Genomic DNA, 14,513 nt, shown 5'->3' on the forward strand with positions numbered 1-14,513 from the left:
GAAAAATGCTTTTAATTGCGTCATTTATTTCTGGATTGGTCAATAAGACCACTACGATCCATGACTGTCCTACCACCCCAAACTTACAAGACACATTGTGTTTGCAATTTCCAAAAATTACGCTAGAGATGCTTAGGTATTCTTTCCTCCCAGAATAATGATTCCATAATAATGGTAACTCCCACTACCACATGGAAGAGATTACACAATCACACAAATGATCACAAGCAATGGTTTTGAGTTTATTTGTAGAAAGGAGAAGAATTGGGAACTGTTCCTTCTTGTGGGAATCACAAGTGCAACATTACTGGGCTGAAAAACCTGTCTTCCCACCCCAGCATTGGCATAAGCCTAAGGTAGCTTTATATCCAGCAACCTCTTGCAAGTCCTAGTCATTTCCTCGCTCTCTTTTTCTTTTTTTAATCTGCCAAAGCCTTTTGCCTCGCTGCTGAGGATTGTACTGTAACATGGGTCCTTTGATTTAAAACCCCATGAATCGTTTTGCTTTATCACAGTTTGCACAGTTTTTGCACTCATCCTCACACATTATATTCATTTGATTTATGGCTATCTTTCCAGCTTTACAAATAGCTATGTGGGGTTTTTTTGTGAGCTGTAAGGTCAGTCTTTCTCAACAGCTTTCTGTGTGTGGCATCTGATCCAATTGTATATCTACCAAAAACAGTTTCATTTTTAATGAGAGGCCCCCAACTCCTCCATCTCCCCATGCGCTCACTGGCTGTTTCAGTTCAGATGCATGCTGATACATTTGAATGTTTTGAGAAGAAACGACACATATCAGACTTACAACTGTGACATTCATCTGTGTATGGCAATAGAGTTCTAGCTACATGAGCATCAGATCTCACTTATTCTTTTCTTCTACCCTGAGAGAAAAGGTTTGTCAACGTATAATGCATAATGCACTTCTGCCTCTATCTCTTTAAGAGGCAGGAATCCTATATCACCTTTTTCCATGCTGTATTCTAGCAATAAACTAAGTTTATAAGGAAATTTATTCACACAGCAAAACAAATAGGCATGCAATATATTTCCCCCCTGCCAATTTAATATAGGCTACAGAAGTATTATTTACAAAATTAGATGAGGTTTCCTACATGGGTATCAGAAATATCCTTACATACATCCAACATACTTTGATCCACAGCTGCCGGAATCATATTTATGCAAATAACCAAATTCTGTTTATCTTCAGAATAAACCACCAACAGTAAGAGGAATGATCACTTACATCACTGATATGGAGTGCATTGAGGCGTGCCCGTATGAAATCAGGATGGTCAGGGGGAAGAGTGTATCTGTGTCTAGATTCCAAGTTTCTAGCTCGGTATAGTCGCTGTGAAACCAAATCATATTAAATGAACATTGTATCAATGTACGTTCACAACGTCTATGGCAATAACAAACAACTCTTTTCCCAAGGACTACAATATGCGATATATTTAACACAAAATGATGCTTTTTAGCATTACAACAAACTATGCTTTCCACTTTTTAAAATGGCATTTTATGTTCTGTGCAAATGAAGATTTTGAAAGCTATATGAGAAATAGCTATCCAGAAGACAATTTTAATCTACAACAAAATATATAGGCTGATCAAAGTTTCTTAAGGAGATCCCTTTGAGCACAATCTCAAATAGGATTATATTCTTCTAATCACTGCTTAAGGATTGCACTTTTATATTTGGATGTAAATATATTCAGCTGTTATTGATGTAATAGTTGTTTCACAATTTGCAAACGCTTATTTCTTTTTTCCTTGAAACCTGCTCTTTACTTGTTAGAGAGAGATATGGTGAACCACTGGAGTAACTCTGCATAGAACTGCTTTTTTAGATTAGTGTTTTTTGTCTTGTGTCATGCCTACATTGTAAACTTCCTCCTCATACACTCCTGAGGATCAAATTAGAATAGTTAGTTTTGATTATCATAATCTCTTATTTTAAATTCTAAGAAAACAAACATCTTTCCCATTTTTTAGAATATTTTTAAAAACTTCACATAAGCATTCAGTATTAGTGACTATATACTTGGACAATAATTTTGAATTTTGCTGACATTGGGGATACTTTTATAAAGTATGTATGTCTGTATCAACAAATATTACTGATAGACCAATAACTAATGTTGCTTTGTTAGATCTTACAAAGGTCTATCCAGTCCTGTAAGATGCAGCTCTTCCACCAGGTGTTTGGTTGAGGCCAGGATAGTGACTTGGTCATCTTGGGCTCCTCCTTGAAACCTAAAACTGGAAATCTGGAAATTCACATCTAATTCCTTCCACTACCACTGAAGAACGTCCATCTGGTTCTGGAATGTTGTTTTTGATGCTGTTGATCTATTATTAATATTGTTTTAACTATTATTGATACTGATTTGTGGTTTTAAGCTGTTTTTATTTATTTTATTTATGTATTATATTTATATACCACACTTCCCTGAGGCTCAGGGCAGTTTACATAAAACAGGGAACAATACAGATAACACAGTGGTTATAAACAATAACAATACAGTGATAACAAATAGAACAATATAATAGAACAGTAGAACAATGGTGAGAAAATTAATTCAACTACAGCATACTGACAGCCCCATGGGTTGGACGAATCAGCGATGATTTTCATGGGAGGAAGGCTCAGGGACCAGTGGAGGTGATTGGTTCAGGTTGACTTCAACCAAATGCCTGGCAGAGGAGCTCCCTTCTGCAGGCCCCAAAGAATTGTTCTGTTAGGGCCCTGATCTCCTCTGGGAGCTTGTTCCACCAGGTGGGGGCCAGAATGGAGAAAACTCTGACCCTGATTGAGGTCAAGCAAACTTCCTTGGGGCCAGGGATTGCCAGGCAATTGGAGGTAAAAAGGTAAAGGTATCCCCTGTGCAAGCACCGAGTCATGTCTGACCCTTGGGGTGACGCCCTCTAGCGTTTTCTTGGCAGACTCAATACGGGGTGGTTTGCCAGTGCCTTCCCCAGTCATTACCGTTTACCCCCCAGCAAGCTGGGTACTCATTTTACCGACCTCGAGCCGGCTGCTGGGATTGAACTCCCAACCTCATGGGCAGACAGATTCAGACAGCATATCGCTGCCTTACCACTCTGCGCCACAAGAGGCTCTATACAATTGGAGGTAGTAGAGAATAAGTCTCTTTGAGGGGTGTAGGCAGAAAGGTACCCTGGGCCCAGACCGTCTATGGCCTTAAAGGTGATTACCAGAACCTTAAATCTGTTACAGAATTCGACTGGAAGCCAGTGCAGCTGTTGGAGGATGGGCTGAATGTGGGAGCTCAATGGTATTGTTGTGAGGACCCTGGCCACTGCATTCTGGACCAGCTGTAGTTTCCAGATGAAGGTTAAGGGCAGGCCTGCATAGACAGAGTTGCAGAAATCCAGTCTAAAGGTGATCATCGCATGGATCACTATGGCTAGGTGTTCCAGGGCCAAGTAGGGTACTAGTTGTTTGGCTTGGTGAATGTGATAGCCACACTACTTTTATGACCTGAGCCTCCACTGAGAGGGAGGCATCGAGAATCACACCCAGGCTCCTGATGGAGTGAGCCACTGACAGCTGCAATCTGTCCAGGTTTGGTAGGTATTTTGAAATGTTGTAAGCTGCCATGAGCTGGCATTTTCTGGGAGTGGTGGGTTAGAAATTGAAATAAATAAAAATAAGTAAACATATGACACTTCTAATAACTGGGATACAAGATGCGTTCGTTTTCTGCAATTTTAACACTGATTTGTTAACCATCAGCTAACAATTGACTTCAGTGAAATACATTTATTATTATTTCAGTCCTATAGGGAGTAAAAGACATTTGTCCTATAGCATATCAAAAATTTAACCTACTTCATTGCACTGAATGTAGCTATTCTTAGCGTGGATGAAATCCAGAGAGTCAGACACTGTCGTGAACTTCAGACTATTTGGTTTTTGACGATATTTTGTCTAAACAAACAAACAAAAAAGGTTGTTGTTAACAATTGTATTAAAGGAAGATTTCAGGAGGGTGATGGCAAACATTCAAAGCACATTTCCCCTGTAATAAGTAACATAAATATACATAAAATGGAGTATGGTTTTTTAATTAAATTTTCAAGCATCAATAAGAAAAGTTTGCTCTCAGTATGTGCTGAAACAGGAAACAGCTTGTCAACAGAAATAAATATATCGTTTGGTTATTAATTCTTGCTTATTCAATTTGGATTCAAAAGCCCCCTAGTGGTCTTTTTTTTTTAAGAAGGAGGATAAATCAAACAGGAGAAAAGGCTAAGTGTTTGTATTTTCCATTCAATTTATCAGTGTTACTCAAATATATTATCGCAGTGATGTACTGAATAAAACTATTTTGGTCCAGCCAAATGGAAATTTGTACTCAAATTGTCCCATCCTACTATTTATGGACACATGAACTACAGTTAGGACTTTCCCCCAATTAATAACTTACGCCTATAAGGATAAATCACTTTCTAGTTCAGTGTCAGTCTCACGTATGCAATATTCAGAACTATGTCTCACCTGTTTAGCATTCTGTTGAATTCACTGCCTTTATTTATTGCTACATGTTTTTGTTGTTCAGAGTCTCCTGATCAGGATAGAAAATATGCATCAGGATGTCACAGGTGGACTCCTATTTTATGTACTGCTCTTTGGTAACGTACCCCTGTTGTATAAACAGGCTCCCACATCAAAAGGAAATGCTAAGCTACATCCATAAGTGTCATGTAACAAGGAGCCTTGATGGTAAACAATTCCTACAGACGTACCATCCCATGAAAGATTTATCAGTACCTCACTGATGAGTTCTCCAGCCTTCTTCACATTTTCTATCTGAGGGGATCTCAGAGCCACCCATCCAATTCCCTTCATGAAGTTCAGGTCTGATTTGTAGCGAGACTATCAAATAAAAAAAAAAACTGTAGACTTTATCAGATTTTTCTACCGTGACACGAATGCCTGCTCATATTAATGTTTCTTTTTCTTCTTTTTTTCATGCATGCATCGTCTTGCTCGGTCATACTGTTTGCATTCATCTTCTCAGAATTAAATAATGTATTATACACAAAATATAAATGGAGCCCCACAACAGAATTTACATAATTCAGAGTAGACAATAATAACTTGTTGGCAGTACCAGTTCCTTTCAAAGCAATTTTAGAAAAAGGACGACATCAGAAACAATGTTGCTCAGTATAAACATTCTGATTAGCTGTGGGGAGATAGCAATGTTTTATTAAAATCCTACAACTAATAGCGGGTTAAAAGAGAACTGGGACAATGAATTAATCCAGTAAAATATGATTCAATGAGAAATGAAATGTTTGAGAGTGGCACCATGAGGAACCAAACGGTATGTAAGCAAAGAAGCAGCTTTATGTAGAAACAAACTCAGTTCTGCCACTGAATTTCCTGTCTACAGAGAATGGGTCTCTCATTCGTTCAACTTTACCATGTTAGCTGATGGCTAACACAACATATTTTTGTGTTACAGATTTAGAATCATATTTTTAAAATCTTACTTGTAATTCTACATTAATATATGAAGCAGACCTTAGCTAGAAGGCCAACTGAAATACCTGCCATATGTATTCTGTTTGTGACCTGGAGCAGAAATTTGGATGCACTCCCTAGCTAAACTTTCACCAGAGTGTCCTTTTTAAGTGTACTGCCTGGTAGTTAACATCCAAGTGTAAAAGTCTATGTCTCTATCAAAGCAGAGAAAAAAAGAAAGTTAAGATGCCCTTTTAACACAATAGCTAAGCTTCATATTAATGGATGGCTTTTTACATTGGGATCCCCCAGTTTGCGCAACACATTGCCTTTCTCTCACCTCAGAAAAAGAACAAAGACAATTGGTACATTTGCTACACAGAGAGGAGAATCCAACAGGGATTCTTCAGTTATCTCGTTGGCTTTCATTGAAGAGATGAAGCGTGCAGAGCTCTTTTAAGTTGCCTTTTGTTGCAATGTAGAGTTGAGTTTGGAATGTTATCTCATGGGTACAGTAAAGTAAGGCAAGCAGGATGCAGGCATGCTAGAGCTTTGATTTAGGCCCAGGCTCCTATCAGTGGCATTTTCACTTCCATTTGTTCACCAAGACAAGTTTCAGCCATTAGTTCTAAATTTAACAATATCCTATAGTTTGACCTCTCAATAGTATTCTGTGCTCCATAAGCCACCAGGTCCCAGGAGATAGGCAAGTATGTTCTGAGTTTAGCAGGCACTTTTTAAAAGTATCTGCCCTAATTATTGTGATCTGGCAAGGCAATACACTTGGCTTTGATTGACTGCTAAGGTATTTTCAGTATTAAGGAGAGGCTGTGGCAGGGGTGTCTCTTTACCTCACTTTGCAACAGATGAGCTCTCTTTGCCCACTGCATCTTCAAGTCCTCAGGAAGCATTGTATATTCATGCAATCTCTTCCGGTAGTCCTGGTTGCTCACTAGATTTTGGGCCTTCCTTGCTTGGACTAAGTTTACCATATCCAAAGGCAGGTTGTAGTGAGAACTGATTTCTCTAGACCCTTTCTTGTATTCCTGCTCACTCTGTAACTTAGCAGCATATAAGCAGTGTAGCAACTTGGTATCATCCATAATACTTCTGGCACCAATGTGTTTTCCTCGCTCCTGTACAAAGGTATGCTTGTATTGAAGCTGGGAAAGAAAAGGAAATTGAAGTTAGATGACCACTGGGCATTTCAGACCCTTTAAAAAGTAGGCATTATGTCTAAGAACCCAGAGGGGAAAGGGTTATAACAGAATATAAAGAATATATTAAGAAATTATCAATGCAAAAAATCAACACTAGACAGTATTATTGGACAGTATGGTGTAGTGGTTATAGTATTGGACTGGAATGAGAAACACCCTGTTTGAAATTCCCATTGTGCCATGAAGCTTGCTGGGCATCCTGAGCCAGTCATTATCTCTCAGCATAACCTACTTCAAATTAGGATAAAATAGAGGAGTGAAGAGTGATGTTCGCCACTCCGAGCTTCTTGGAAAAAAGACAATATAAAAATGTACTAAATATATAAAAATAAATGAATGAATAGGCAACTCAGTGCATCAATATCTGGTGATGTTGAACTGAGGACTTAATACCTGATTTGTTCCTGGGGATGGGAATTTCATTTGAAAAATGGCGGCCTGTCTGGAACAATGAATAGATGGACATGTGTGTGGGTGATGCCAGAAATAAAAGAAATTTTTATTCAACAAAGCATCACCTGATTTGAAAGTTTTCTCCCACTGCTCCCTCAAATCAGGAACAATATTAATTTTCTAATTTATCAAAGGACTCATGATCCCATAAGGGGTGGCATCCAAAAAGCACTATGTATCTATGATTCTATGCATGGGCATTGCAACAGAGAAGTATGAATTAAAAAAAAATAGCGGGCATCATGGGACCTTTAAACTGTTGGAGAAAGGGGATTGGTTGCTTGAATTGATTGACAGGCAGAAGCGCAATGCGTATAAGGCGTGTTGCTCTCTTCCACCTTTTCCAGCAGCAGATGAGGAGGGTAAAACGCACACAAAAGCAAGACAGCAAAAAGGTGAGGAGGGCCTGGGAGACACGATATTATTCCACGGGCATGAAGCTATTTTTAGAAATGTGCAGAAATTCCCTTTGTTTGTCTTTATTATGACCATTAGTTTTAGTGACCATATGTAAAGAAGTAAATAAACGTGTGAGTGAATAAGTATATGCCCAGATTATGGTTTTCAAGCTCAGCCTAACAACTGGTGGGAGGTTGAAGGAGCTGGGTAAAGGTTTGGGGAAGTAGTGTTGCAAGTGCAATGATGTCACTTCAGGGTACAACCTGGTAATGTCAACAGGTAGGCTCTAGGAATCCATTGAAACTCTATGGTTGTACCACAGAATTTCTGGCAATTCCTACAGTTACTGCTGTCACTTCTGGTTTGTCACAATCATGTTCATGGTATCAGTGAGGTTTTTTTTCATTTTAATTTTCAATTTATCCCTTTCTGTTCCAAATGGCAGTAAGCAACAGGAACTTGAGGTGGGTTCCCCCCACCCCGATTGGGGGCTTGGCAGCTCTAGTTTAGATAGTATCATTTTAAATACTCTGGACATTTTGGAATTTGATATACAAAAACATTTTTTACAGATTTATAACATTTCTAGTATTCTCCTGCGCATTCAATTGCAAAATCTTCAGCATGGTTTGACTTCTGATTAACAATGACTCTTTTTTTAATTCACACAAAGAATCTCATTCATAAGTAATACATTTTTTCTGTCTCACATCCTTGTCTCACATGATTATGGAGCTGCTTTAATTCAGTAAAATCTGCTTTAGACAATGTATTACATGAAGTTAACAAAAATTAGGCAAGATGGAAGGCTGCATAATTCAACTCACATCACTAGCAATTTCTCTTGAGGCCTTGGCAGTCTGGAAAGGAATTGCTTCCATTGTCAGCTTGTAGCCTTGAGCACAGAGATTATGCCAAGATTCTCTGTATTTTGCCTACAGAAGGAATGGCAACTTTAGATTTCTTTGTTAAATGTTAAAGCACAAGTAAATTAACAAAGAATTCTGCATTTGTTAGTTGTATAGAGTGAGCAAGTCAGCACCTCATATCCAAAGGTTTTTTAATCACTTATGCAGGGATAGTCAAACTGCGGCCCTCCAGATGTCCAAGGACTACAATTCCCATGAGCCCCTGCCAGCATTCACATTTGCTGGCAGGGGCTCATGGGAATTGTAGTCCATGGACATCTGGAGGGCCACAGTTTGACTACCCCTGACTTATAGGAAGACCCTAACAATTCAAACACAATCAAAACAGTACAATAAATGAAACATTCTTAATCTGATCTTGTACTAGTAGATTGAGGAAGCAATTTTAAGGAACTCAACTCAGAAATAAGTTCCATTTTACTTAGTTTCCCTCACCCCAGGATAGGTTTGCAGTCAAAATGTTGATGGCTCGGTAAGCAAGCATTTGCCAAACCAGAGCACATACACTTGGCCCCAGGTAAAGCCATGACTTCACATTCCTAGACCCTCACATAGACCCTCACATAAGACCCTCACATATCTCAGAAACAAACATAAGTTTGACACAAGTACAGAATTTGAGACACATATTACTATTTTATTGCATTTTGCCAAAATGTGTCAGGTTTAAAAAAACAATGTCAGTGAATGAAAGAATGTTGGGGTTGAGCAAAATGGTAGAGATAACCCTGTTAGGATTTAGTTGCTCATCAACAGCTTAAGGATTCTGGATTGAAAACTCTGAAATGTCTTCAGAAGTTAGTGCTACATAGATGACAACATGAAAATCCACTGATCTTGAGGGCCTATGGAGCATGTTCTCAACAGCAGACAACTATTCTCAGTAGCAAAAAACTGCTGGCAAGTTCCCTACTTGCAAGTTATCTAGTGTATCCTTGCATACAGTACTTCCTGTCCAACCATGGACAGGAAAAATACAAGTACTTACATCACTGAGGTTATTTGCATTTATTCTCGCCCTGATAAATTCAGGCAGGCCCAAAGTTGTGGTGTAGTGATGCAAACTGTCCTCTCCTGCCGCCTTGTAGAGGCGCTAGGATTAAAAATTAGAGAACTGATAAATGCAAAACAAAATAGCATTTGTGGGATACATAGAAATGAATGACATAGATGTTGAGTAGGTAAAAATCAAATCACTAGAAGCAAAAACCTGCCAATACAAGCACTGCTATTATTAAAGTATAACATCAACCATCTTTATATTCAGATTCTTAATTAGCAACAGCAAACTAGCTGTGCTAATGGGGGACACTATGGAAACAGGTAAAGGTTCTCTCCTTTAGCTTCTTAGAACCTTATTTGATGACATTTCTAGGAGCGCTCAATCGAACGAAAAATTGCACATACATAATTTTAAAGGGAGTTCCTTAATGCCATTAGCAAAAGACATCGCAAGGCCACCTGTATAGGTCGGGGGGGGGAATAAAAACCTAGATTCTTGGCCTCTGGTGGGTTAAATAGGCCTTGGAGCAAATTATTCACATTCGCTTGCATTAAGCACCACTAAGAATGTCCTCCTAGAATGCTCCCTATTTGCACGTCTTTGCATGATGGTTGCTTTCAAGTGCCAAAAAAAAGTGGGGGAAAGAATACCAGTTGCATGAATTCATATCAAAAAGCTGCTCTGATTTTTTATTTATTTTATTTTTTGTTGTTTGTTCGTTTTGTTTTAAAGGAGCAATCTGATTGACAAAATGATGCTAAATGTTTGTCCGGGAATAATAAAATATGATCTAACCATGCTAAAGGATAAATCGATGATGCCTTTTTCTCCCCTTTTGATGTATTTTATTTCTCAGAGAGAGCTTCTCTCCTCCCTCCCCAGCTCATTGCATTTTAAACAGCATATTTTCTGATCCATGTTAGCAGAGCCTACCTCATTAGCAATCATATTGCTGAATTTTGCATGAAGGAGGCCAGGAGAGTCTGTCACCGATGTATACTTGAAGGAATTCGGCTGCTGACGGTATTTACTCTGAATTCACATACAAACCAAAAAAAATAAAAGAATGCAAGAGTCAAGCTATATTATAAAATGCCATTATATTGGTGATCTGTTGAGGACTCTGAAATGGGCCCTGCCGAAATACTGATCTATTGACCTCTGTGCCTGTTTAATCCCTTGGTCCCATATATTCACTGGCTCTGTCCCTCATTAGTGTAAACAGCATAAACCCCATAGACACAAGAACCATTTGGTAGCAATGACAATGATCGTCAGTGTGTAAGAAGACTACTCAGAGTTGGATATTAGTGGGAGGAGTAACACATTAATGTTTTCAGTCACCTTTCAGCTCTTGTGGGCTAAAAGGTGGACAAGCAATCAATAAATGAAACATCAGCTACATTCATTTATAGATCGGCATCAGAAAGAAAAAGCATGCTGGGACCCATTCCATTTTGTATGTACTATGCCTATTAATTTAGCTTTACATTCTTAAGAAACCTGACTCCTTAAAGTCCTGTAGGTTAAAGATGGGCTATACACATTCTTCTTAATGATGTCATTTCTATGCTGTTTGAATGGAAGTTGACAATAGAAAATTCTTTTAATGTTTTAAAATATGTTGTTAACCACAGAACATTATGGGAAATCAGCAATTTGCAACTGGAGATTGTTGCCTGCTATACCTGTCTGTTATCAGCAATTAGCAAGCATGTGCAGCTTTTTGAGAGGCAGGCTGCACCTGCTTCTTATGCTCCGAACCACTACAAGGAAGCCTTGAACTGTCCCCCTCCCAAACAGGCCTGGGCACACCTGCTGCTTGGAGATGAAAAGGAGCTCCATTCATGGAACTCCCACCATCTCATCTTTCTCAGTCCTCTGTGGAGATGACTCTCAAGTCAGAGGGAGAGGGCACAATAACAGAAATCAGAAGAAATGGCAAGGATCTTGACTACAGATGCAATGTAGCTCAATTCAAACCAGTTCAGATTTTGCTGTTCTGCTCCATTCGGAATTATGCACTATGTAACAGTGGAGGATGCAAAGTCAGTTTGGTGTGGAGCTTGAATTTCTTGTGTACAAGTGTATATGAAAATATACATGTTGGTTTATTTATGTGTCTTCCCAGTTCATGTTTAATGTTTAGGTTGGAATATCAACTTGTCGAACCCTGGAGAAAGCCTATATAAATGTGAAGTGCTGTAATAAAAAGAAGGGATGTAAAGAAGGAACATTTCTCTCTATTGGCCACTTACATAGAGCCGTTTGGATCTGGGGAAAAAGTCATTCTGTGTCTAATAACAGAACACAGGCTTCCTTTCATCTGGAGAGGAACGTTTTCTTCTGTATAAGAGCCACTTGGGTCCTGATTACAGAAGTTTGTGAAAGTAGTTAGCAAGGTCTGCGAAACCTTGAACTCCATTCAGTTCATCTAGGATATGAATTGAGTGATCAAATAAAGAGGGAAGGTGAGAAAGGAAGCCCACCCTTAATCCAGGGAGTTCCTTTGCCAGCCCAGTTTTACAGAGACATCTGGCAAATCCTTGTTTGTAATGCAGAAATCAAAACCCTCTTTTGTTACCTCACTGATGAGTTCAGAAGCTTTCTTCTTTGCTTCAATCTCTAAGGCCCCTGGTGTAATGCAGCCAACTCCTCTCATAAAGTTCAAGTCAGACCTGTATAAATTCTGAGAGAAACCAATCAAAACTAATTTATAGCAGAAAATATGAGAGGCAGTATAGTCTTCTTAATGTATTTGTTAGAAGTAACATCTGCTACAAAAGTCTTCAGTAGCATTCGACCATATTGGAATGCTATTTGCATGTGATATGTACTTGTGTTTACATTAATATACATTTTATTTATTTAATTCATTTATACATACACACACAAACAGACACTAATATTTGTTCACCACTTAAAATAGTAAGAATTTCCATTGCCAAGGATATTCCTTTTAGATGGGAATGCATTGAGAGGTTTTTGGGATAATGGTTTTATTGACAAATACACATCAGCACTTCTCTTAGCCCCTATTAGATCCTAATAAAGGCTTGTACCTTCACGGTGCTTTCTTAGCCAGTTCAGAGCTCTGGTGGCCTGCCTTTTTCTGGTTCTCCCTACCAAGCATAATCACATATTTATTTACTTCACTTTTCCCAGTGGGGTTACAAAATGGCTTACTTTGTCCTCTCCTCCATGTCATCCTCATAACAATCCTGTGACATAGTTTAGGGTAAGAGTGCATGATTGATCCAAAATCACCCAGCAAAGCTTTCATGGCTGAGTGGGGATCTGAACTTGGATCTTTCAAATCCTAGTCTGACACTCTAACCACTACACCATATTGGTCCTCAGTCTTAGAACTTTGTCCAAACTCTGATGGATATCTCACCCAAGAGAGACAGGTAATATCTCCTTCCTATTCACTTTGAGTAATTTGAGCCTACACTTCTTGGCAGTTTTTTAAGCTTCTCATGTGCCAACTGCATTGTTTCCTCCAACTACATTGATCCTGAGTGAATCTTAAGTTTGATGGTTGCCGAAGGTCCATGTAGCTCAACTGCCATTTAGTTGTTAGACTTCCAGAGACTGCCAAACTAGTGTCATCACACCCCAAATAACTTAATGCACCAATGCATTAAAGAGAAAAATATTTTCAAAGACTGGGCCCTTTAGCATTACTTCCCAGAGTAACTTTCTCAGTTGGGTGGTGGTGGTGAGGAAATCCCCATTTTAGGTTTGCCATCCCAGCCTCTCTCTATGCATCTTAGGCAAATTTCATTCTGCAGTGACAATTCCCCACCACCACCATTTTCTTTGCATGCAACACTGATTTTTTATTTTATTTTTTGTACTGGAGATGCTGCTGTTTGCCTCCCCTCTGATCACCCTTTCAAACCAACACCAGCAGGGAACCCAAAACTCTCATGCCACTTTTTACTGTTTCCCCCTATCATATTTATTCAACAATCCAAGACAAGCAACAAGACACTAATTACAGCCATGGGTACTGGGGATTCTTGATTAGCATTTTACTGCTAGTCTCAGATCTCTGAACAAAAAAATATAAAACAATGAAAGGGAATTAAAAAGTGGTAAGAGGTTTCAGTCTTATCTTGGGATTCTGTTTATAGACCTGGAGGTGGTTAAATGGGCAAACGGCTGATGCAAGTTGGGAAAATTGGTGTCAAGGGGCAGCAAAAGGCAGAAGAGAAAATGCCAATGTTTTCTTTTTGCACTTTGACTTGTTCCAAACTGGGGAAAGCTAACAAAAGTGAAGCCAGCCCAGAAACAAACAAAATGTGTGCAGGACACCACCACAAAGGAACATGTAAACTGAAAGTGAAAGTAAACTGACCATTTTTTTTTAACAAAGGTCCTCACCCACAGCAGGTGACCCTTTCACCATGGTAATGGACCCACCTTTCTTGTAATTTATCTGTCAAATCAATACAAACCTTACAGCAAACTCATAACAATATGTTGTCTGTAGAGAGAATATACTGTATTTCTAAGAAGATGACACTGTTTCTTTTTGGAAAAAAAGATAATTCAGTTTACCTCACTCTGTAGTTTATAAGCTTTCTTGGCACATTGCAGTCGAACATCTTCATCCAGGGAAGTATAATCATGCAATAATTGCCGGTACTGCTGATCACTGACCAAAGATTGGGCTTTCCTGGCATGTACTAAGTTCACCATGTCTAATGGAAGGTGGAACTGGCTCTTCAGGTGGTCAAAACCTTTCTTGTAATTTACCTATGAAAGCAACATGAATAATACTTTTGTACTGACATTAATTCAAGAAATGACTATGAATTCTTTCAAATTTTATTTTACTTTCAACCACATTACATAGAACAAAGCAAAGAAATGGTGATTTAGCCAGTGAAGTCATAGAACCCTTCACTGTCCCCTTTGAATGAAAAGTTCTTAATTTTAAATTATTAATATTACTAGGGGAGAAAGAATGTTGTATGGCAGGATATAACAGGCAT

General features: G+C 38.8%; 1 protein-coding gene across 1 annotated transcript in view; it reads right to left on the reverse strand.

Moving 5' to 3' along the window:
* The window catches only part of NRAP (nebulin related anchoring protein), an 81,011-nt gene that overhangs the window by 8,673 nt on the left and 57,825 nt on the right, over positions 1-14,513 (reverse strand). The window contains exons 30-38 of the mRNA XM_077349797.1: positions 14,077-14,274; positions 12,095-12,199; positions 10,444-10,542; positions 9,496-9,600; positions 8,406-8,513; positions 6,358-6,669; positions 4,808-4,912; positions 3,866-3,964; positions 1,253-1,357 (exon numbers count right to left, since the gene is read on the reverse strand). Of these exons, the coding sequence (XP_077205912.1) occupies positions 1,253-1,357; positions 3,866-3,964; positions 4,808-4,912; positions 6,358-6,669; positions 8,406-8,513; positions 9,496-9,600; positions 10,444-10,542; positions 12,095-12,199; positions 14,077-14,274 (1,236 nt within the window). The remainder of the gene's footprint in view (positions 1-1,252; positions 1,358-3,865; positions 3,965-4,807; positions 4,913-6,357; positions 6,670-8,405; positions 8,514-9,495; positions 9,601-10,443; positions 10,543-12,094; positions 12,200-14,076; positions 14,275-14,513) is intronic.

The sequence above is a fragment of the Paroedura picta genome, chromosome 8 (genome assembly GCF_049243985.1).
Source record: "Paroedura picta isolate Pp20150507F chromosome 8, Ppicta_v3.0, whole genome shotgun sequence".
Lineage (NCBI taxonomy): Eukaryota > Metazoa > Chordata > Lepidosauria > Squamata > Gekkonidae > Paroedura > Paroedura picta.